Consider the following 25,503-nt stretch of genomic DNA (forward strand, 5'->3'; position numbering starts at 1 on the left):
GCCAAGCTTTGTGAGTGTAAAGAAGGCTGTGCCACTGCACTCGTCAAACATGTTAGAATGCGGAACGCCGGCATCCGGCGTTTGGATCTTGCGTTCGAAAGCGTTCGACGAGTGCAGTGGAGACTAAAGCGGCTAGCTTTGCTGCTTTAGGCCTACCCACTAATCACTCGAACCAGAGCTCCGCGTTCTGAATTCCCCCCGCGCTCTCGTGTCGTTCTCTCTCTCTCTCTCTCAGATTGTCGATGCATTGTTAAAACTTGATTGAAAAAAAAAATGTTTGCACGTAGACAACTATGCCCCTGGGGACGAAGCAATTACGGCATTTTGTCCGGAGAGAACACAGGTTTTAGACTAAACGCGCACTCTAATTGTTAAATTCGTCTCGCAGAAATAGTTCACTCGAAGATTGAAACAAATTGTCGTTTGCTCCATCATAATTTTGCTTCCTAATTTAGCGTGTTTTAATTAAATTGTTTGCAGTTTTCTATAAAAGTCTGGCTTTTCGAAATATTTTGTTTTACTTGAAGAGTAGAATGGGTAGCCTAAAAGCCGCTGCAGACAGTTTGTGCACGACCAGTGTGGCCGGTTTCTGTCATACAAGGAAGAAACGTGCCTAGGCAGCGCCTACATACTGTCTTTTGTATGCCGTATTAGCAGTGTGATTACGGCTTTATAGCGTAAATGGCACGCACTATGCGGAGGGAGTGTCTAAAGGCCTGAGCACACTAGCGTGAACGGCGCCGCCGGTCGGTGCCGCCGGGCGGCACCGCCGTCCGGCGTCCCAACGCGTCCACATTGACTCCGGAAGTGTGACGTCATGGGTCCAAACAAACCGTTACTAGGGTCATTCTTGCTCGCAAACGCTTAGAGCGCCGAGGGAACGGGCGACCGAAGGCGAAAGAGAGCGGGTGGCGAGGAGCGCGATCACATGACCCGCAGCGCAATCGCGATTGGCCGAACGCCATGGGCTTGAACCGCGAGTGTCATTACCGAAAGTGCGAGGGTATCACTGCTGTACTCGACCTCACTCGGGGCCAAAGACACCCGCAATAAACGCGCGCATGCTCCGTTCGTTTTTGCAAACACCACACTCGCCCAGTACAAGCAAGCCCCCCAGTACAGATTACGATGTAAAACGGGAGGACCTGTATTTTTCCGACGTTCGCAGCGTCCTTGGACATTGACAAACCCAATCACCGAATACTTTCTTTTTTGCTGCTTTCAGTCGACCTCCAAAAACCTCGAACCACCTTACAAGAACCCCTGCCAGAACGATTGGCCCGAGGAGCTCAAGAAGTACGTCGTTCCGGGAGTCGTGTATACCAAACGAGTGCGTACGGCGTCTTTTGAAGTACATGTCGTATCGGCGCTCGAAAAAGAAAATAGAGTACAGTGCGATGCTTGTAGAGACCTCATGAAAGTCTAAAGTATGAGCTACAAGTATGGCGGTGCTCTAGGTGCTTTAACTTTCTCTCTGAGCAAGCTTGCGGTTCTTAAAGCGAGCTTAAAGGGACACTGACACCCCCCAAAAAATTTTTTTAATTTTTTGCCAGGCGCTTTATTGTGGTGTCGGAGGACTACCCAATTAATATTTTGCAACAGATTAGCGTATTTTTTTTAATAAAGCCAAAAGACGCAACTGCTCGAAACCGAAACCGAAACCCAACGGAGGTCGGAGAAGTGGAGAGAAGAGAGTGACTGGCGGAAGTCACGTGGCTACACCCGACCGTGCGTTTTTTTTTTTTTTTCTCCTCTCTGTAGCAGACGATGCGGCGTGCGATTCTTTTGCAGTTATGTTTGTTCCGCTCGTTGTTCTGTACTCAAGATGAGTTGTTTTGCACATTGAAGAGTGTGAGATGAGTAGTGAGTGCCCGTGGTGAATTTCCATGATCGGCTCCGAAAAGAATACACCCAAGATGTTGCGTGAAGAGCTGGCTCACATGTCCTGCATCCGAAAAAAAGTGGCATTGTGCGACCGAGTTTCCGAAAGATCAGCGGGATCGGGACCAATGGCTGGCTGCAATTCCTGTAGAACATATACGGGCACCTCGGAAAGCGGACGCTACCTGATTTATATGCTCCTTGCTTTTTGTGGAGAGTGATTACATTGAGTTCGCAGGTGTCAAAACGGAAATCCCATACCATTTAATTCAGCGAAGTATCGTCCACAACATTTGTTTGTTATTTTTTTGTTTGTTTCTGCAGTGATGATTGTAAAAAAAAAAAGAGAAAAAGGTATGTAAACATCAGAAAATGTTTGAAAAAAAAAAAAAAACGTTTCACGGGGGATCGAACCCGGTCCTACCGCGTGTGACCCGGAGGTCTTTGCCACTGAGCTACTGGGGCACCTCTTTTCTGGTGGATCTCTCTCCTTAGTAATAGTTCAGCCGGTAAACTGTAAGCAAAAAAGCGCCGAAAAAATACAGGGACAGAGACGAAGGGAAACAGGACAAGGCGCACTCTCAACTGATGTTTATTGAAAAATTCACACGTTATATAGCCACAAAAAAAAAAAAAAAAAATCTTTTCTTTTCTATTTACTCAGCCCGCGTTTCAAAAATTCAAACTCATTTGTAGATAAGGATACCGACGTGTCACTTATACAATTCTTGTCTCTGGTCCTAATTGCATACGCCTCGTGTAATTCCCGCGACACTTTATCTTTGTATCTAGCCAAAATCTTGGTGTCATTGAAGGCCGGGGTGCAAGAGCATCTATTGCAATGAATTGCAAGGTGCCCCGAAGGCGTCGTTCTTGTAGAGGCAGCGTGCTCTCGGGTGCGATCATTAACGCACCTGCCCGTCTGGCCCACGTATGTCATCCCACACGTCATGGGGATTTCATAGACGACGCCAGTGGCACATTCATATATAACGTGTGAATTTTTCAATAAACATCAGTTGAGAGTGCGCCTTGTCAATTTTTGTGTGGCTATATAACGTGTGAATTTTTCAATAAACATCAGTTGAGAGTGCGCCTTGTCCTGTTTCCCTTCGTCTCTGTCCCTGTATTTTTTCGGCGCTTTTTTGCTTGCAATGAACCAACTGGCCCAAATCTCCACTTTACTGCGGTAAACTGTAAGTTGGAAAGTTTGCTGTCGATTTTTCTCTAGCAAAAGCACTCCCGGGTCAAAGACGGGAAGCACCACGCTTTGGGGACATTCGCACCTAGTAAAGAAATCGTACGCGTGCATATTCAACTCGAAGTAGACACGTCGTGCTTGACGTTTGCGCGAGCGATGTCTTCAGCCACGAGAAGGGAGCGACGGCTCGGCGACGTCTTCGTGCAAATAGGCTTGGTGGCCGGGCGTGTCGTACGGGATGAATACCAATTCTTTTGATCAGTCCCAAATTTCTCTTTTAACGGTAGACAGAATTCGCCGGTACCACGAACGACAGTTCTGAAATAGAGGTCCCACGCCCGTCGTCCGCTGCCATCGCCGTCCCCGCGAGTCCCACGAACGCGAAACGACGAAAGCACAGAATGCTTCCGGTTGTCTGTGGAACTTTTTTTTTCAATCAACGTATTTACAGCTTTTTAGAAGCCACAAAAAATGGGTTTCATATTTTTTTTCTGTTTTTAATATTGAGTGTGTGCCTTCAGTGACCCACGACTTTGATTAAATTTGGTGGTCGCATCGATACCTTAGAAAACGGCCCGTGACCGCGAAAAAGAGAGTGAGCGAGACTCGAACCGGCCAGTTCTTGATCGGCGGTTTTCGGGCGGAAAGAAACCGAATTTCGAGCCGCAAATTCTGTTCTGGGTAGTTGAGCTCTCATATGTCACGTACAACTAAAAACCTCGGCGAGCATAAATACCCTGTCAGTGTCCCTTTAAGTTTGTTTCTGAACCATGTTGGGCAACATTTTATGACGCAAATGGTTGAATATTGATACTGCACCTGGGACGCACATTCACCTGTTGTGTTTAGCGTACTAACTAGCCCATATATTCCGGCATGTCACGTTGTCGGATGCCGCACTGGCGTGTTGCAGACATCCACGAGCTGCAAGTACTTTGTGGTTGCTGAAGGCTGATACGCACATTCGCGTTTGAACGCGTTTGAGCGCGTTGCAGCGTCCTTGCGGTCAGGAGCGGTCACTTGCGGTACAACGCGCGCTGCCCCGCCGCTCTCGGTAGCGCGACGCAAGGGAGTGGAGTTACCATGGCAGAACAGCACGCGACAATCCAGCACGGTCAAAACAGCACTCATCAAAACAGCACCGCGTCAAAACAAAACAAAACAGTATACGCGTAAATGCATGTTGTCTTTTCGCTGTAGCACACACTATTAGCAGCTCGCGCCTAAATTAGGTACTTGCTGCTAAAGTATACAGCGGAACACGTATATTACCGCTGCATTTTATTATCTAACGTTATATGACTTTTTATTAAAATCTGCGCCCGTTATATTTTATCTGAATACTTGTTGCTTTTCGTACATGCCCAGTAATACAAACTGTTTCCACAGCAACCCGATGAAGCTAAACGTCTTGTCGTTTTTTTAATGGCTGATTTGTTTACGTTTTATATTGATACAAGTGTGGCACCCCATTTATCCAAAGGGAGATTGAAGATTATAATTGACGAGTTTAGTGGAACTAATAAAAAAATAGTTTATTTGACATGCTTGCGCTTTGAAGACGGGGACATAGGAGGGACAGACACCACAGAGCGCTAGCGCTCCGTGGTGTCTATTCTTCCTACGTCCCCGTCTTCAAAGCGCAATTATGTTTTCTAACGTACCATACCAACTTGCCGAACAATCAGCACTTATCTGACATGCACTCACATTTGCACGTAGCTTACATGTAGAAAGAGAAGCGACAGCCCAAAGGAGTATCAATGAGGGGCTGTGTCACACTGCGAAAGGAAGTTGCTCTAGTCTTTGCGAGGTTTTCACGTATGGCTTTGGACCCGATAGGGTGCAACCTCTTTGGCCGTCAATCGTCATCTGCTGCGTGAGGCTTGGCTCAGTCTTCAAAGCCTCGGGTCAGGGTGTTGAAATGCGAGCGAAGACTGAACACTCCGGTGCCGGCTTTTACGTCGTTGTGTTAACGGCAATGTACATGTTCAAGACCGAGCAGAGCCTCACCCAGCGGAAGATGATCGGCGGCCGAAGGGGCTGCCCCCCGCCGTGTTTAAAGCAATACGCGATAATCTCGCAAAGACTGCGGAACGTCCTGTCCCTGTATGACACAGATCCCCTGATTGACACTCTTTTTTGCTGTCGCTTTTATTACTGCATGTGAGCTGAATGTAAAACAAGCATATATGTCAAATAAACTCGTTCTTTAGCAGTTCTCCTAAACTCGTGAATGATGATCTTCATTCGTCAATTGAATTGACAGCAGGTAATGCCATATACCTTTAAGTCATAAAATGTCATGGCGATATACATGTTCTGCTTAACACATTAAAATCAAGTATTTAATTTATGCGCGTTCTGCCAATATTGTGTCCTATCAGCGAAAAAGCTGCATGAATTTAGGTGCGTGTTGATTTGTCACTGTGCTGTTTTGTCGCGTGCTGTTTTGACGCGTGTTATTTTGTCGCTGTACTGTCTTGATTCGGTCTTGTCTTGACGCGAGCTGTCTTGACAGTGCTGTTTTTGGGGTGCGCTGTTTTTCCGCGTTCTCGGTGTAGAGACTCGCTAAACGTTCCAAAGCGTTGCGGTCAGTGCGCCCCATCACAAGTCCGGAATGCAGATGAGGGTCTTGTGTTCGCTAGCGCCACTGGACAATGCGTATCCAGTTCTCTCTTCGCGGAACCTGCTTTTTCGTTTTGGGGAGCGGTGGGGATTGCGCGCGCAAGTTTTTCAAAGGCTACGATGGTTCAAGACGGACAGAATGTGACGAAAACCGGCGTAATTGTCCCAAGATCGACCACTTCAATGCAGTGGCCGGGCCCCGCCATGTTGCCGTGAATTTCGCTTGCTATTGGTGAACCGCTAGCGACGATATCGCTTTCTTATTGGCTCTTGATAGTCTCTGACTACGTGCCAACGTAACTGTGTGCACAAGCTTGGCGCAAGCGCTCTTCACAATGCTACGCGCCCGCTTGCCGCTGCGGAACGCATTGCGCTCCGTAGCGGCAAGCCTTGACGGCGGTCCAGGCTTTCCAACGCCACTGTTATTGTATCGGGGCTTTGCGCAAAACATTTCCGCACATCGTTGCAGGGTCGCCTTTCCGCATCAAACCGCATCGAAATCAAACGAAAACGTGAATGAAAGCCGAGTCTTATACTCTTTGACGCTAAGAGTGTCGTGCAACGATATTAGACAGGAATGTTTCTCACTTTATACCAGCAAGCTGGCACTATACTTCATTTCGCAACCGATCTGTCTTGCCGATTTTGCCAATCAAACGGCATCAAAAGTGCAACGTCATTGCACTCGTCAAGTGTCGTAAGTGTTATATCATCGTTGAACCAATAAGATACAGGAAAGGCCCAGTGAATCGCGCTTTATCCGCTATTTGATTGGTCCCATCAACTGGTAGCGGGGGCTGCGTCTGGACTTAAAGTGAGTGGAAGTATGGTGGGGGGGACCCGAGTTTACTCGCACCACTGATATTTATTGTTGTAAGCTGGATAGCGGATCAAGGCTCCCTTTGCTGGGGTCTAGTGGCACAACCGGCGGTCATCGCTTGACACCAGCAAAATCATTGAACCCTGGGGAAAAAAAAACGTATAGAGTGAAATTGCACTCATTTGTATGATATTTTGCATGACCTAATTTCGACGAAGGTTTCTAAGAATGGCAAGGCATTTCTTTGTAATGACGTGAATATTTTATACACTGACCGTTTTTGGGAGAAAATAATTTTCTCTACTCCATCGACTTCCTCCACGGGCTCTGCCAGCAGCCAGTGGGAGCCGCGCTGTCATGCAGGAGTTCAGAAAGTTTTGCTCGGTGTTTACGTTCATATTTCTACTTACGAAGGATTTCTGGTTGCGTTTGAGGCATTACTTCTGTTTATACCAAGCGTGACGAACGGCATAAGCAACAAGTTATGTGAATGCGTGTCTTGACACAGTTTGCATGGTAAACGCGTATCCTTCGTTGTGACTGTTTTTGCTTATACCCCTTTTAATTTTAGTTCTGAGCATTAACCTTGAGAAAAGATCGCTCGAAGCCAGAGGAGCCTTGCTAAAAGTCTTTGATGCCAGCTACAACAGAGATCGGAACGCGCTTTGTGCAATTTAATAACCTTATCAACATTTACTGTCGACTGCAAGTTCTGTCTTACTATTCCTGCGAAACCTCATAGAAATTATTTTACAAGACAATGCGCACAAGCTTCATAAAGTTAATTTTTAATCATTCTTCCCATAGACTCTCATATATTTTTTGTTGTCAACCGATGGACGTCGATGGGGCCGCCGTCTGGCTTTCAATCTGCGATCCAGCCTGCGGCAATCGTGATCAGTGACTCGCACGTCTCGCACGCAACGCGACTGACCAAACCGTTTTACTTTTCACTCTCTCCTTCGCAAAAATTGATTACCAATTTCGGGGGATCGCATGGTTTGCCCTGTCAACAGTACAGACTTTGGGATTTCGTCATCAGGTTTTGGGACTCCCGCCGTGACAATATTTAGATGCGTTTCGTGCAGTGTACGGGTGCACTGCGTGACCAGTGGATTAAGGTTGGTAACACTCAATGGCTGTATTTACATGAATGCGACTGTAGCGCAGCGAATAGAGATTTGAGTACTTTGATTGGTAGTAGATGGGTAGAAGAGGAAGAAGTAGAAAGACAGACGACGTGCGATTGGTCCCTGCTCGGTTCGATGCGCTACGATCGCATTCACGTAAACGTGGCCAATGCATCGACATCCGTTCGAGAAGTGGCTCGTGCCTGGAACTCAACGCGTGCTCTGTGCTTTGCCAACCCCAGCGCATGGTTATGATAAACATCGGCGGCATATAATCGGCTCCAGATCACGTGGCCACTTGTTTTGGCTCCGAGTTGAAGATGTAAACCCTGCTAGTTTTTTTCAATCCTTTTTTTTTCTTGCGGCTGCCATTGCAGGAGAAAAACTGACGCGTGTTTTATAGCTTATGATTTTAGAACAAATTCTATACGGTATTTACTTTAAAAAAAAAAAAAAACCTTTGCATATCCCTTTTAAGTCCGCCTGCAGCCAACGCTACGATTGATTGTAAATAGTCAAGCAGAGCCAAAAGTGCATCCTCATGGCGCTCGTCAAATTTCTGGGTTTGCTATCACCGGCTTGAACTATCACAAAAAAACGCATAATTGCTATTATTGTAGTGTGAGTGATTGGTTTAGCCAGATATAATAAACGCACAAAGACTGTCAGCGCCATGACAATCATATTAGCGCCAGCTTCATTGGCTCCATTCAATCGGGGCGTTGGCTAGGACTTAATGCTAAGCGAAGTATGCGGAATGCAAGTTTGCCTGTTTTTTTTTTTTTTTTGCCGAGGTTGGTGTTGACGTCAGAAAGACGCCGAGGTCTGATTTGCTTTGATTGAAGGATCATCCCCAGAAATCTGTGCCATCGCATGCTAGCGCCATCTCTTGGCGGATTATGGCAACGCTCCCATAGAAGCAATGTATTAAATATAGAAATACGGCAATATTCGCTCAACATCACATTTTTTCAGATTTGCCATGCTACCCGTCCAATCTCTGACACGATCCAATCCTTCCGCAAAAAAGTCAAGATTACAGCGCATAAACTGCAGGTTCCTCATTCGAGTAAATTATTTGATGCATAGCCACTATGGGTGGTATCAGGTTTGATCGGTTTTTAAAATATATTATTAGGTGAGTGAAATAAATTTTAATTTTATATTATAAATACAACCCTCCCCCAATCATATGACAAAGTTTCGTGATTTGTATGATATTTTGTAATGCGTAGAAAAAACATCCTTCTGGGGCACCTCTCCCAAACGTGCCACACAAAGTGATTTTCAAACCTCCCTAATTTAAAAATACAGAAAGATACGAGATTTGCCATATAACTGCGACAAGGCAAAAACATCCAGGAAGCGTAGTGTACGCTTTGTCTTCTCTCAAACTTATTTGCTCGGGTTCCTGAGACCAGTTTGTCGAACCAGGCGCATAATCGATCAGCCAGCTGTTCAGAATCGTTTCCTGCATTCTGCTGCTGGGATCACTAAACTACCAAACAAAGAAAGCAACTATTTGTTTTTTCATTTAGAAATTTTATCATGGCTAAGAAAAGGTATAGAAATATTGATATTAATCATTAAGAAATTATTGACCTTGGCGAAGCTACATTTAGGGCGAATAAAGTGGGAATATTGAGTGATTATTTGGCAAGAAAGCTGACTGTACTTGATGGTCTCTTCATGACACGTCAAGCACATAAATTCAAAATATCAAGTAAAAAACATGTCGGTCGATCCAGCGAGGAGAACATTGGAAAATGAGAACTACGTAACGTCCTCGCTCGAACGCCTTTCCCATCGAGGAGGTTTATTTTCAAGGATATGCAGTTGTACCATGATTGATTTGATGGACTTAAATTTTATTATTTTTCCCAGTTAAAGACCCGAATGTTCTAAACAAGTTCCTTGTGGATGAGCGGAGGCCGAAATTTGAAAAGTTGGACGAAGCCGTCAAAATGGAAAAACCAGGTCTAGTTTGAAGCGGTTTTTCTCACGACAGATTTATTTTCAAGTATTTGCCATGGCACTAGCATGTAGTAGAGGGATGCAAATTATATATTTCGCCCAGAATGGGTGCATGAGCCGTGCTCCAAAAGTTCCCTGTGAAGGCGCGGGTGCTCAAACTTTAAAAATGGGACGAAACCGTCGAAACGGAAAAACCAGGTCCACTTCGGAGCGGTTTTTCTCACGACAGATTTATTTCCAAGTATTTGCCATGGCACTAGCATGTAGTAGAGGGATGAAAATGATATATTTCGCCCAGAATGGGTGCATGAGCCGTGCTCCAAAAGTTCCCTGTGAAGGCGCGGGTGCTCAAACTTTAAAAATGGGACGAAACCGTCGAAACGGAAAAACCAGGTCCACTTCGAAGCGGTTTTTCTCACGACAGATTTATTTCCAAGTATTTGCCATGGCACTAGCATGTAGTAGAGGGATGAAAATTATATATTTCGCCCAGAATGGGTGCATGAGCCGTGCTCCAAAAGTTCCCTGTGAAGGCGCGGGTGCTCAAACTTTAAAAATGGGACGAAACCGTCGAAACGGAAAAACCAGGTCCACTTCGGAGCGGTTTTTCTCACGACAGATTTATTTCCAAGTATTTGCCATGGCACCAGCATGTAGTAGAGGGATGAAAATTATATATTTCGCCCAGAATGGGTGCATGAGCCGTGCTCCAAAAGTTCCCTGTGAAGGCGCGGGTGCTCAAACTTTAAAAATGGGACGAAACCGTCGAAACGGAAAAACCAGGTCCACTTCAGAGCGGTTTTTCTCACGACAGATTTATTTCCAAGTATTCGCCATGGCACTAGCATGTAGTAGAGGGATGAAAATTATATATTTCGCCCAGAATGGGTGCATGAGCCGTGCTCCAAAAGTTCCCTGTGAAGGCGCGGGTGCTCAAACTTTAAAAATGGGACGAAACCGTCGAAACGGAAAAACCAGGTCCACTTCGGAGCGGTTTTTCTCACGACAGATTTATTTCCAAGTATTTGCCATGGCACCAGCATGTAGTAGAGGGATGAAAATTATATATTTCGCCCAGAATGGGTGCATGAGCCGTGCTCCAAAAGTTCCCTGTGAAGGAGCGGGTGCTCAAACTTTAAAAATGGGACGAAACCGTCGAAACGGAAAAACCAGGTCCACTTCGGAGCGGTTTTTCTCACGACAGATTTATTTCCAAGTATTTGCCATGGCACTAGCATGTAGTAGAGGGATGAAAATTATATATTTCGCCCAGAATGGGTGCATGAGCCGTGCTCCAAAAGTTCCCTGTGAAGGCGCGGGTGCTCAAACTTTAAAAATGGGACGAAACCGTCGAAACGGAAAAACCAGGTCTAGTTTGAAGCGGTTTTTCTCACGACAGATTTATTTCCAAGTATTTGCCATGGCACTAGCATGTAGTAGAGGGATGAAAATTATATATTTCGCCCAGAATGGGTGCATGAGCCGTGCTCCAAAAGTTCCCTGTGAAGGCGCGGGTGCTCAAACTTTAAAAATGGGACGAAACCGTCGAAACGGAAAAACCAGGTCCACTTCGGAGCGGTTTTTCTCAAGACAGATTTATTTCCAAGTATTTGCCATGGCACCAGCATGTAGTAGAGGGATGAAAATTATATATTTCGCCCAGAATGGGTGCATGAGCCGTGCTCCAAAAGTTCCCTGTGAAGGCGCGGGTGCTCAAACTTTAAAAATGGGACGAAACCGTCGAAACGGAAAAACCAGGTCCACTTCGGAGCGGTTTTTCTCACGACAGATTTATTTCCAAGTATTTGCCATGGCACTAGCATGTAGTAGAGGGATGAAAATTATATATTTCGCCCAGAATGGGTGCATGAGCTGTGCTCCAAAAGTTCCCTGTGAAGGCGCGGGTGCTCAAACTTTAAAAATGGGACGAAACCGTCGAAACGGAAAAACCAGGTCCACTTCGGAGCGGTTTTTCTCAAGACAGATTTATTTCCAAGTATTTGCCATGGCACCAGCATGTAGTAGAGGGATGAAAATTATATATTTCGCCCAGAATGGGTGCATGAGCCGTGCTCCAAAAGTTCCCTGTGAAGGCGCGGGTGCTCAAACTTTAAAAATGGGACGAAACCGTCGAAACGGAAAAACCAGGTCCACTTCGGAGCAGTTTTTCTCACGACAGATTTATTTCCAAGTATTTGCCGTGGCACTAGCATGTAGTAGAGGGATGAAAATTATATATTTCGCCCAGAATGGGTGCATGAGCTGTGCTCCAAAAGTTCCCTGTGAAGGCGCGGGTGCTCAAACTTTAAAAATGGGACGAAACCGTCGAAACGGAAAAACCAGGTCCACTTCGGAGCGGTTTTTCTCACGACAGATTTATTTCCAAGTATTTGCCATGGCACCAGCATGTAGTAGAGGGATGAAAATTGTATATTTCGCCCAGAATGGGTGCATGAGCCGTGCTCCAAAAGTTCCCTGTGAAGGCGCGGGTGCTCAAACTTTAAAAATGGGACGAAACCGTCGAAACGGAAAAACCAGGTCCACTTCGGAGCGGTTTTTCTCACGACAGATTTATTTCCAAGTATTTGCCATGGCACTAGCATGTAGTAGAGGGATGAAAATTATATATTTCGCCCAGAATGGGTGCGTGAGCCGTGCTCCAAAAGTTCCCTGTGAAGGCGCGGGTGCTCAAACTTTAAAATTGGGACGAAACCGTCGAAACGGAAAAACCAGGTCCAGTTCGGAGCGGTTTTGCTCAAGACAGATTTATTTCCAAGTATTTGCCATGGCACTAGCATGTAGTAGAGGGATGAAAATTATATATTTTGCCCAGAATGGGTGCATGAGCCGTGCTCCGAAAGTTCCCTGTGAAGGCGCGGGTGCTCAAACTTTAAAAATGGGACGAAACCGTCGAAACGGAAAAACCAGGTCCACTTCGGAGCGGTTTTTCTCAAGACAGATTCATTTCCAAGTATTTGCCATGGCACCAGCATGTAGTAGAGGGATGAAAATTATATATTTCGCCCCAGAATGGGTGCATGAGCCGTGCTCCAAAAGTTCCCTGTGAAGGCGCGGGTGCTCAAACTTTAAAAATGGGACGAAACCGTCGAAACGGAAAAACCAGGTCCACTTCGGAGCGGTTTTTCTCAAGACAGATTTATTTCCAAGTATTTGCCATGGCACTAGCATGTAGTAGAGGGATGAAAATTATATATTTCGCCCAGAATGGGTGCATGAGCCGTGCTCCAAAAGTTCCCTGTGAAGGCGCGGGGTGCTCAAACTTTAAAAATGGGGACGAAACCGTCGAAACGGAAAAACCAGGTCCACTTCGGAGCGGTTTTGCTCAAGACAGATTTTTTTCCAAGTATTTTGCATGGCACTAGCATGTAGTAGAGGGATGAAAATGATATATTTCGCCCAGAATGGGTGCATGAGCCGTGCTCCAAAAGTTCCCTGTGAAGGCGCGGGTGCTCAAACTTTAAAAATGGGACGAAACCGTCGAAACGGAAAAACCAGGTCCACTTCGGAGCGGTTTTTCTCAAGACACATTTATTTCCAAGTATTTGCCATAGCACTAGCATGTAGTAGAGGGATGAAAATTATATATTTCGCCCAGAATGGGTGCATGAGCCGTGCTCCAAAAGTTCCCTGTGAAGGCGCGGGGTGCTCAAACTTTAAAAATGGGACGAAACCGTCGAAACGGAAAAACCAGGTCCACTTCGGAGCGGTTTTTCTCAAGACAGATTTATTTCCAAGTATTTGCCATGGCACTAGCATGTAGTAGAGGGATGAAAATTATATATTTCGCTCAGAATGGGTGCATGAGCCGTGCTCCAAAAGTTCCCTGTGAAGGCGCGTGTGCTCAAATTTGAAAAGTAGGGCGAAACCGTCAGTACTGAAAAACCAGGTCCACTTTGAAGCGTTTTTTTTTTTTTTCAAAATAGAGTTATTTTCAAGTATTTGCCATGATACCAGCATGTAGTAGAGGGATGAAAATTATATATTTCGCGTCGTCTACCACTTGAGTATAGAGAGACCAAGGTTCGAGGAGATATCATAGAAACAACATCTGAGCGGATGAACACTGAAACCTTTCAGACTCGCCAAACTGCTTGGCCCATGGACAACACGACAACGCCCAACGAGCCTTCAAAGCAATTCTAAAAGCGCAACGTGCGCGCGTGCGTGCATCGTGTATGCGGACGCGAAGTGATAAGCTAAGCTATGTTTTTTCTTTAACACTAACTTTGATCTCCCCATTCCTAACAAAGTAGCCAGACCCTCAGTCTTTGTTCAATAAAACGGTGGCCGGAAGCGTACTACTGTAGAAAATTATGTTAGCCCTGGAATAAAGAGCATTGAGAAAGAAACGGGTATTACTCTGTCTCAGTCAGAAATGAACAGAAAGGTACTTCACGAACCTCGGAACCAAACCAACACCGAGGGGTGCGCCACGTGATGAGACGGTATTGCGCAGCAGTGCGAAAAATGTAAAGTCATGTGGCACGCTCACCGGGCTGGGTTGGCTGGGATGAATCGTAACGTTTGCTGCGGTTCATTGAAGAGAAAAATTAGATATAGCTATAAATAAGAAATTATAAACCAAATCGTGTAGGAGATTCTCATGGAACTCGCAGCATTTTGCACCGTCTTTTATGGCGTAAACGCTTCTTCGTTAAAGGGGTCTGGAACTGTTATGGAACCTCCATGAATCTTTGTCGACTTCCGTGAGGTCCTTTATATGGCTTCTTCCGTGAGTGCTTTTTTGGAATTCTGAAGATGCTTCGGAAGGGTACTGCGGGGGGATCACGTAGTGGTCGACGGTCACGCGTGACCCCACGGATCATGGGCACGTGACCGTGCGACCAGCAGGTTCGTTATTTCTAGTGTGGCTACGTGGTGGACGAAAACCGATGGGCCATGGTCACGTGACCCCCACCCACAAGCAAACGACGCTTACGCATGAACATGTGGCCAGCAAAGGTGCGCTATTATCAGTATTGTCAGGTTGCTTCCGACTCAGTCACGCGACCATGTGTGGCCATCAAAGGTGCGCTATTTCTTATGTGGTCACGTGGTGGACGGGACCCCACGGGCTATGGTCACGTGACCTCAGTGACGATGGACAGGTGATCCCTTATGATCATGATCACGTGTCCGTGCGACCACCGAAGGTGCGATATCTTATGTGGTTGCAACCGCCACCCCCCTCGACAGACCGACCGACGTGAAAACTGAGAAAGGTTTTTTTAACTTTATGATGTGTGAGGGCAGACATTAACATAAGCTCACGACGTTTTTGTTAGAGTATTTGAAGGCCTTGAGGAACACAGGCTCTAATCATTGTAGTGAGGTCATGCTATATGATCAAATTTTAACGACTGTGTCCGTTTAAAGCAATTAACGGAATAGGACCAAAGATTGCATACTTCAGGAATATATCGCATATTTACTCGAATTAGTTTTTATACTAGACCTCGGCGTTTGGACAAAATCAAAGATTCGGGAGTTCCGCTCGTTTCAGCTGAATTTACTGTGGAGTTATAAAGTCGTTCCTAAATCCTCCGATTTCCTCTTCTTACTAGCAGGAACCAATCTCGCTCGGTGGCCGCTGTGTCAGCGGAGTAGTACTCACACATTAGAATAAGAACGGCGTTGCATTGCACTTTTGGAACTACCTTTCTGATAGGAGTATCAGAAAGTTACGCTGGAATTATGCGGAAGTGAAAAAGGCAATATCATTCATGTTGTTGACAGAACAACATTTGTATTTTTCCACACGTACGTGTTTTTGATTATATACAACGCACATGCGCAGCAGCCTGTTTCTTGAAATGTGAATAATCTTCACAATCTCGGTGCAGCAGTCCTCACTACTGCTCTTATGTCATGCTCCAAAAACGTGGTGGCGTGTGCAAATTTCTGATAAGTACTAAGAACTCCTGATATGGTCATAACGCCGTTTTGAGCTGAATTGTGGGAGTTTGTCACGTGGGCCTGAAAGCTGAGGTGAAGTATTACATAGCGAGCGAACGTCAAAACAAACGAAGTGTCTGGTTACTCGAAAAGGCAATCTCGAGTCCTCGGCCACATATTTGTGCGAACTTCTCCACGCCATTTAAATATTAATACCCCAAGGCGAACTGTAGGTAATAAATAAACGAGAATAATAATGCCCCAAGGGCGAACTGTAGGTAATAAATAAACAAAAATGAACAATAAACAAATGTATTTCACGCATTTCCCGACTTTCTCACGGAAAGCGTAGCCACAACTTTATTTATTCTTGAGCGCTGAAAACGTCTGCCGCGGAAGAGGTATGTAGCACTAATGTAAAAAGTGATGACATGTGAATAAGCCCAATAGTGACACACAAAAAACAAAGATACAGTTTAGAATATTCCTTCGACGGCAGACGAACGTTTTGTGATAATCGGAATAAACGTGCTTTGATAAGTAAGCCCTTGGGAGCAAGAAGACAATGTAAGGGTTACAATAGCTCAACAACAGAAGAAAAAACTCAGTTTGTTGAGTGCCAGCCTGGTGGAAAGAAACTGTTAACCAGTGCACCGCGCAACTTTTTGCGATCTGATATGGTGTCAATTATTGTCGGAAAGATCGTTTGAGTTCTGGATGGCACGAGGAAGTGCTGAGGTTTTGAAAGGATGGATGCTGAACGAAATATTCGCTGGAAGCTTTCGCTGCTTTTTACGAAAAGAATCCGGTGGTTCTTAATAAAATAGAAAGAAAGAGAGGCAGAGAGAGAGAGAGAGAGACAGACAGAGAGGGGGGGGGGAGCAACGCTATAAAAAAATATCAGGACGGACTTAGCCTTGCCGTTGGAGCTGGCATTGCCCCGCTTGGCAGTGGTTCCAAAAGAGGTGAACTGGACTGACCGAAGTTTTGAAGGAACCGATGAAGTAAGCAAAAAAGCGAGATTAGTCGACGAGTCTAGAGAGGATGAATGAACTTACGTTGCCTAAGATCTGACACGCTAATAAATCGAGAATGAGACTATATGAATAGCGCGGTACAGTTTTAGACGGGTTCTGAATGCGTAATTCTGTACGTTTGGGGATATCATTAAGTATTGTAGACTAAGAAAAAGAAGGTGCAAGCTTCCGGAGACTAAATAGACACGGAAGAAACTAAGAAAGAGGAAGGAGAGAGCGCTCGCACTGAAAGGATCGAGATGACGGTCGGGTACAGTTCAACGGTACCTCCAAAATAAATAATTCATTATTTCCTTCTATTTTAACACAGTTCGCATAATTAAACCGACTTTTTATTTTTATCGTCACAGTGGAGATCCTTCCTCCATTTACTTAATAAAGGCTTCTAAATATATTAGGCGTATTCTGGTTTCTGGGGCGGACGTGAGTACTATAAGTATGCTTCTGTGTTTTCGGACAAATTCGATAAAATCGAAAAAATACTTCCGGTAAAATATTTTAATATTCATATTTACCCAAAAAACTCAGATTTTTCAGGACCGCCAACTGCTATGAATCCTACTGGTCTTAATATTTTCCAGGGATCTTCGAACAAGTCTTGCTCTACTTCTCTATATCTAATATTTATTTATTTATTTGAAAAACTGCAGGCCTTTTTCAGGCCCTCGCAGTATCAACTTTCGTTTGTATGATCACAAAGAACTTCCGTTTGGCTTCTATTTTAAAAAAGGGGAATCGTCGAACACGTTTCTCATTGAAAAGGATACTTTTACTAAATTCACAAACTGCTGTTTTCAACCTTTCGTTCACTTCACCGAAAAAGCCGAAAAACTCTGTACGATGAAAGAAAGCTCCAAAGAACTCCGAATTTATGGTAAAAAATAAGCACTAAACAACACTCCGCGATTTTAAGCAGAAATAAACTCCGAAAACGCAGAATCCTAATTATAAGCTGGATTTCGTATATGTTGGTGCAGCTTTTAGATTTCGTTATAACTTATAGGTAGGGTTCCGTATTTTTGTGTATTCTTTTTTAAATTTAAGGGTGTCTTTGGGTGTTCATTTTTTCAAAGTTCTCTGTTTTCGGTATCTATTTCTGGTGTCGACCAGAAAGCAGGGTTTATCAGGGCTTACGTCGTAAAAGCTATTGCACATCTATCGCGTTTTTACAACACACAATGCTATTCGCGCCAGTTATCACTAAGTGGCCCATGTAGAAACAATAATTGCAGCAGAAGAGAGCAGCCTCGCGGAAAAAGGCCGGTTTGTTTTCGGGGTCAACAGAAATAAAGCAATTTTTCCAGTTAACCTGGGGTTTCATTTAATTCAAAAATTTCAGTTCGGAGTTTTTCAGTTTTACCAATTTCAAGAAAAATCCCAAGAAAAAAGGAAGCCAGACATCAGCACAGCAAGTGGTCATACCAAAGAGAATATTTCGCTCCTGATGACTTCAGCGGAGGCAGTGTAGCGATACGATGGTTGTGGAGTTCATGAAAGCCTAATTTAGGCAACACAAAATATGGATCCTTTTTGTTGTAGTTTACTCGACACACTCGCCAATCTGCAAACAACTTTCCAAAAATATCGCGTATGTATTGTCGGGTAGTTTTTCGAATACTTGTTCGGAATTCTTCCGCAGATCTGACTTTTTTGCTTCCATATCGCTAGATATGAAAACGCGGAATAATAGTGTTATCGACTTCTTGCAACCGGGAAGCGCTGATACGGCGTGCTCGTTCGCTCTTCGCGCCCGTCTTGCGTTTGTTTGCCTCAAAATGCGCTCACTGGCTGCTTTTACACTCTCCCCCACCACACGCACACACACACGCGCGCGCGTTCACACGCACACGCGCACGCACGGACGCACGCACACACTGACACACACAAACAACCCGTCTCGTCGAATTAACCACCAACACTGGCGCGGGTTTTACTGCCGCGTCAGCACGCTCTCTGCGTGTTCTTTGTGCTGTCCATCAATTGATCTTCCCCCTTTCTGTAGTACTGTTTGAGAAGCTCTGATAACGTAGCTCTATTTTCTATTTTTCACAATTTTATTCATTGCACGCGGAACGCATTTCGGTTTGGCGGGAATTTGCACACGACGTAAAAGTTAAAGGTGAATACGCCACGTGTCGGTAAATAAGTGAACTAGAACAGCTTGTCACAAATTTCTGGCCATGAGTGGAAGGCAGCTTGCTTTGAGGTCTACCCCCTATCCTTCTAATCAGAGCCGATCAGAGCTCGGCTTTCTGACGTCATCACAACCCCTGCAAAAGAAGCAGACGAACTTGCGTTTCGCGTAGAGCTGAGTTTGGTGGGCAGATAATGAATAAAGAGAAATAAAGCATCGAAGTTTAAGGAAAGACTATGATGTATGGTTGGTGTCAATGAACGTTTGTAGCTCTGTGCGACACTTTTTGAGCGGCCGTACTTTGTTTCCTCGGTTGTTCTCGGGATATCGGTGTTTTTAAACCAAGCTAGGTACCCCTGACTCGTGTACAGGCCTGCGACGAGTACTGCTATCAAGTGCACATCTTTGAGACGTGCGGCTGCCGCTCCTACAATCATATCCGGGTCCTGGAGCCACGCGTCATGGAATCACCGGTCTGTCCCGACATGCTAAAAGGTAGCTCTTTTAATCTTGACGACGATTATGATCGCGTTGCTCGTTTTGGCAGGACTTATAGACCGTTTTGGTGTGTCGTTTGCCATTTGAAGATTTTGCGTGTTGGGTGGGGCGACAACAATTTAGCAAATGCTTTAAGCGTAACTTTACAATAAAAAAAAAAAATTAGCACCCCCCAAAAAGTAGAACTATTCGCAAGAATCCTTTCAATTATAGCGCCCTCATTTCAGCAAGTGAAGGGATTTGCTATTTTCATTTACCTCAGCTACGTCAAAATTCAACATGGCGGCCGCCACAATAACACGGTCTATATTTGACAATAAGTGAACTGCGACTTATGACAGACAGAGTATAGGAAGTCTAGTTTAATCTCCAACGAGAATAATATAATAACGAAATTGTGACTGTGATCAAGATGTCAGTCTTCTATTCGAAACAAACAGTGAAGCTGGGCCGCGTCCAGATTCGGTATTCTATAATTTACGTGTTGAAAGCTCCGAAAAAGAAAGGACATTCTTTAAAGTGTATGCAAACCTGTTTCATGTTAAGGCAAAGACACGATTTCAGCGAGACGACATAGTTCCTTCGCCACGCCATGGTCTTTTTTCTGACAGTTCTAGACCGATATTGCCGGAAACACGCTCGAAGCGCCACCGCCTCGGTGTGGCATAATACACATGATTATCTGGGAGACGTGTATAGCCTACTAGCCAAAGTTTGACCAGACCACTCTGCGACGGAATGTGGGTACAGACCGAACACGGGTTCTACATCAGGGTTTGGTTAAGACTCCGGTTCAGTCATCGCGCAGGCGGACACTCAGCTTCGGGCTCGTGCCCATTCTTTACGGTGCGACATCCTACAGTGCTAAACCTTCATTAAACATGTTTTGGCGTCAATCAGGCACTCAGAGATCGTTGAATCGCGTAGCTGTTGCTTTTCTGGAAATCGCAATGGTGAATTATTCCTTTGTGCAAATAGCAATTCCTTTTACTTTCATTTGAACAGCTCTAAAATAGGTGAGGTTTATGAAGCGGCGCATTGGATGTTGAAGCTGCATAGCGAGGAAACGTTATCGCAGAATCCTTGTTATAGTCTTTCGTTCTTTAAGTGTTCTGCTTTATTTTCAGGTGACTGTGAAAGGGCGGTTGAAGCTCAGATCCTCCAGAAACTTATCACCTGCAAATGTCTTACTGCGTGCGAGTAAGTGTTTTCCATGTCCAACCCCTTGCTGTTGTTAACAAGTCTAGTTAAGCGAATGTCCAATCAAATGACGGGCTTTGTTTGCGAGCAAGTTCCTGCAAAAACCATGACGTCATCATTTCTCAAGTATAAAATCATTGATAAAATTCGGGATGATGTCCTCGAAAATGAGGTATTTCTCTCAGGGCGTATTGGATTTTGTTTATTATGTGTACAGGGCTTCATACAATGCATGACTTGCACATGCCGTAAAGGCACCATGGTGGTAAACAATCCTACTCGTTCGTTCTGAAAAAAATATAGTTTTGCCAAATGTATGCTGCAGAAGATGCGGGCTGAGCAGGAAGTCCACCACGATGGCAGCAGGTGTGACGTCAATGCAAGCAATAACCTGAGTGTGCCCCCTTTGTTTCCCATGTTCGTGGAGTGTGCAATAGCTTAGACGGTTATCATGTAAAGACTGATCTTTTTTTTTGTTTTTTTTTTAAAGTAAAGTGCAAAGTGAAAGTTTTCTTTTCTAGTAGCAATCACTCGTCATATTATAAAACAGCTTTTTGATGGCAAGGGAGGACATGATTCAGTGTTGGATTTGCCGAGAATATACATATAACAAACGTTCACTTCTCTTATTTTTTACCTTTTTCATTTTACCCAGGATTCATTACTACGACACCTCTCCGAGCAGTCTTGCTTGGGCTAGTCACCTGGTAAGCATACAATATCTAGATATATTGAACGTAAAATGGTTGCGCTTAGCAATTTATATGCACTGCTTCACTCGGAAGTGTAAATAATTGGGTTAACTAATATGTCTATATTCCGAACGCGAGAATTTTCAAAAGCCACCGAATATAGGAACAACCAACAGGCCAAAACCGAGTGCATGACCAGCGGTCGGGTCCAGTGGTACTCTCAGGCGTCTCTGACTGACGGCACATCGATCCCCCTAGAACATCAAAACACCAGTCAGTGAAATGTTTTTATAATAAATTCAAGCAATGAGAGGTGCTACTGAGACTCGATTATGGTTATGCCCATGCGGTCTCAGTGGCAAAAGTGGTGCAGGACACGTACGTTTTGCCATGGGAGTACATGACCGTACGGACGTGATATTAGTCGCCATTGTTAGAGCTAAGCTTGGTATGTTGAGTACATCATGGTACAATATTCACCCTGAAGTATGTCAGAGTGTTTGTGGTTATTGGCCAGGAGATCTAATCAGGGGCGCTTTTTGTCCCTTAGCACTCCCTGCGGCGATGACTGGATTTTTTTTTTCGGTTCCCTTCCCTTCTGAAAGTCTCAGCGTTCCTTGTTAGAGAGTCAGCAGCTCACACACAACGTAAATTTGCCACAATCGGAGCCCGTACGAGGGAAGAAAACGTCGGAGCGGGTGTTTATTCAACACAATGCTTTGTGGGGTTCACGAAGCGCAGGGCACAAGTTGAACTCGAGTGCCTCTTTAGCGTTAGCTAAGTACTCGTGTTCAATTGGTAATTCACTGATTGAACATCATTCCGAAACCGAACGCTCACCAAGCGTTCGGCTACGTCAGCCGAGAGCTGCGTCGGAACCACGATCATATTTTTCTCGTTGTTGGTGTCCCCATGGGTTTTGTTCTCGACTTATCAGCAACAAATGCGATGGTTGTATCCCCTCTCCAACATTAAAACCCGCCGCTAAAAAGAAACAAAAGAAAGCTGAGGGCTGATAGATGCTTTCGCTAGACAGCCGTTTTGTTCAGTGTAAAATCCAATCACCGGTGTAGAATTTAGAGCATGGTTCTAGTGAAGATTGAAGATGAATCAATTAAAAAAAATGAAGTGTTGCTTAGGGACAACACACCCTAGAGGTGGACTAGTGGGGCCGTTATGCTGCCCAGCGGTCAAAGATCGTTGTCACACAAAGTGCCTTTTGACGGTGTAGTTTTATTGTGAGTGAAGTAGCCGAACACAATATAGCTTCTAAGGAACCATACAAGGGTCGTTAAAGATTGAGCGCAATATTTGTTCATAAGAAATCGCTGAAGATGTGTATCATGATGAAAGTTGTGAAAGACGTTAAGGTAATTCTCTCCTTATACCTTGTGCGTAGCAGTTCCACCAGCAAGCAATCCGTCTGTGGCTGTAGTGTAGCGATGCATGATCAAATTTCTCATGAAAAAGACTAAACCAATTGAAATTTTGAGATGATTGCAAGCACAGTACGAGAAAGAAGCAATGTTACGGACAGGAGTGTATAAATGGTGAAACAGTTTCGCAAAGAACGACAGTCGGTGTCTACCGCGCGGACACTTTCCCCGACTGCAGTCCAGTGCAGCCCACTTTTTTCTACGCCAAACGAATCAGGAGCCTACCAAAAACAATGGCAGTAGTGCCCGGACGCCCACAGGGAATAGTTTGAAAAGCTGATGTATTTTTGCGCTTGTCTGATTTTTTCATTTCCACTCTGAGAATCCCGGTCAACATTGAATATCCCCTGAAGTACGAAATGTCTTGAACTACGAAACGCCCTGATCCTTTCGTCTGCCTCGCCCATTATTGGCCTTGAGGGTACAATTGGGTCACACGGTTCGAAAATCTAGAGCTTAATATTATGTTTGATCTGCTTCAGGTGAAACCAGAATACATTCTACAGGAAGAATCGCCGGATCGGAAAAAGTAAGTTCATCCTTAATCTACGCAGTCAAAATGTGCGTGATTCTCGAATATGGTTATGACGGAGTCAATACACTTCGTGGAAATTTAGTGCTGTGGGGGTTTCTCTTTCGACTAAATGAAAGTAGAAAGTTCAATGTTCCGTGATGAAGTCCGAGAAGCCAATTTGGCTCTCAGCAAGGCGTATTTGCCTAGGATGGCGCTTCGCCACCAAATGTTTGCTTCGAATCTAAAGCAAGAAATAAAAGCGTCTAAAATAAACTCGGCGAGAACGTAGTCTTCATACTCGTGCCACATTGAACCAGGTACCAATGTGCCATCCGTGGGAATGGCTTCTCTAACTGTTTCTTCACCCCAATATTTTGGCCCATCATACATCATCAGGCGTGTTTTCACTGCCAGCATTATTTGTCCTTATATTCCGTTTCACTTTAAGCTCAACTGGAGTCAACGCTGCGATTTGATGGAGCCAATCAGGCGGCTCCAAACGTTAATCGCCAGGCCCTCGTCGTCTTTGGCCGTCTGTTGTCGACGGTTAAATCAATCACACACGTGATTGGTTTATAGTTGAGTAATAGAAAACGTCGCAAAAAAAGAAAAAGAAACGAGTATCGTGACAATGCACTTCTTCTGTTGCTTGATTGGCTTCATTCGACTGTAGCGTTGTCTGCAGTCGGATTCAAGAGGAAACGAAGATGGAGTAGGCCACCGATTAGGCCTAATTGCACGTTTAGACTAGCGGATTCGCGAGCGGATCTATAAAGGCGGAAAGGGGACTTTCGAGCCGTGTGACGAAATCAACTCGCCGCATGCGGAAAACTTTGGATATGCGTCCCGGACTTATCCAAAATTTCCACCAGGGACGAGTCGATTTCTCCACCCCCGGTTGTAATAACCACTTTCCGGCCGCGCGAATCCCACCGCGAATCCGCAAGTGTAAGGGCGCCTTGATGGTCATATACTCTAATTAAAAGCTTGCCGGAGTGACAAAAGCGATATGGAATTATCAAATTCTACGGAGTTAAACACTGGGCGCATCAGTCGTGAAAAAGGGTCGAATAAAAACATAGAAAATGTGAGAAGGGGTCACATTGAATATATATTAGTTTCCGAGCTACGTTCGTGAGATGACTTGCAATTAGTTTGCATGCGTTTTAAACTTTTTCACTAGGCAAGCAAGCCATTCTTATTAACGCTTAGTTACAACCTAGCTTATCCAACTAGCCCACCTGAACAAGCTATTTCAAGTTCACTGTGTTTCCGCCTTGCGTATTTCTTTCCACCGTAGTGTAAGCTTTGACTCGTAATATCACGTAAATTCTCATTCTCCCTCGTGGTATCTGTTTTCCGACGCAACATCAAGTTCCTACTTTAACCTTTCGCTCTGTTTTGCGCAGAATTCACGCCAGGATTCAGATCTACATGAAGACCACCAAGGTTCTCTTGAGGCGCAAGGAGCCCAAGTCCACGGTAAGCATTAAATGCCCAATCCCGCTGTAGCTACCCTTCGACAATAAAATGCAAAATGAAAACAATCTCAATTATTAAAGTGTCTTTCGCAATTCGAGCCATAATATGCGATTGCCCAATAGTTCCGGAAGCGTGTTTAAATGTTGCTATTATTCTTCTTTATTTCGCTGCACTATCTGAGCTGGACATTGTAAAATAGGACGGTTTCACGAAACGGATTGTCACGTCAGACGTTTAGTTATTGGCATCGGATTTGGTGTTGTTGAAACGCACATCCGTGGCGAGCGACTCCGTCGACGAAACAATTAAAACTCGATCTTTTTTTTTTCTTTAATATAAAAGTACATTTAATGTACATTGGACATTACTGGACCATCTAGGCACATAGCCAATTTGGCTAGTTCGGACCATTTTAATAAAATATTACGATGAATGGCACTGCAATTGAAGACACAAAATACATAAAAAACTGCATAATGTCAGGTTAAGCAAATGGATAGATAATTTAAAAACGGCCGAAATAAAATGAATGACAGCAATCATATTGTGACACTGAAAAAATATTTATCTCATAAGCAAATGAGGGTCAAGATGAGGGCAGACATATTCCTTATAGACGCATCGTGCTTTAATTAACTTTCGAAGTATATGAATTCGTGGCTGAAGACGGTAAATTATTTCAGGTTTTAGTACCGCAGAATGTCCAAAGTCGCTTGGTTTGAAAAATGGTTTGGAGAAGTTTGGGGAATATTATAGTGATCAGATGCGTTCGGCCCTTGTTAGATGACTGCCCCGATTTTAAATATTTGCCGATAGAGGAATATTTGAGAACCGGCGTAATCAGCTTTTGAAACCGCGCGCCAAACGGAACCTAAATTCTCCTGTCCCAATGGAGCGAAGCCTGTAGTCTGTGGCAGCGATTTCATGGATAGGCTGCCATTGGCTGGCGCGCGTCATAGT

The 25,503-nt window shown here is 44.6% G+C and overlaps 1 protein-coding gene across 1 annotated transcript in view; it reads left to right on the forward strand.

Annotated features, from left to right (window-relative positions):
• LOC8028265 (amiloride-sensitive sodium channel subunit alpha) overlaps window positions 1-25,503 on the forward strand; it is a 31,384-nt gene that overhangs the window by 1,183 nt on the left and 4,698 nt on the right. The window contains exons 3-8 of the mRNA XM_042286255.1: window positions 1,226-1,330; window positions 19,093-19,216; window positions 20,347-20,419; window positions 21,075-21,126; window positions 23,030-23,076; window positions 24,471-24,543. Coding sequence (XP_042142189.1) covers window positions 1,226-1,330; window positions 19,093-19,216; window positions 20,347-20,419; window positions 21,075-21,126; window positions 23,030-23,076; window positions 24,471-24,543 — 474 coding nt within the window. The remainder of the gene's footprint in view (window positions 1-1,225; window positions 1,331-19,092; window positions 19,217-20,346; window positions 20,420-21,074; window positions 21,127-23,029; window positions 23,077-24,470; window positions 24,544-25,503) is intronic.

This window comes from Ixodes scapularis, unplaced genomic scaffold (genome assembly GCF_016920785.2).
Source record: "Ixodes scapularis isolate PalLabHiFi unplaced genomic scaffold, ASM1692078v2 PGA_scaffold7__128_contigs__length_106722199, whole genome shotgun sequence".
Classification (NCBI taxonomy): Eukaryota; Metazoa; Arthropoda; class Arachnida; order Ixodida; family Ixodidae; genus Ixodes; species Ixodes scapularis.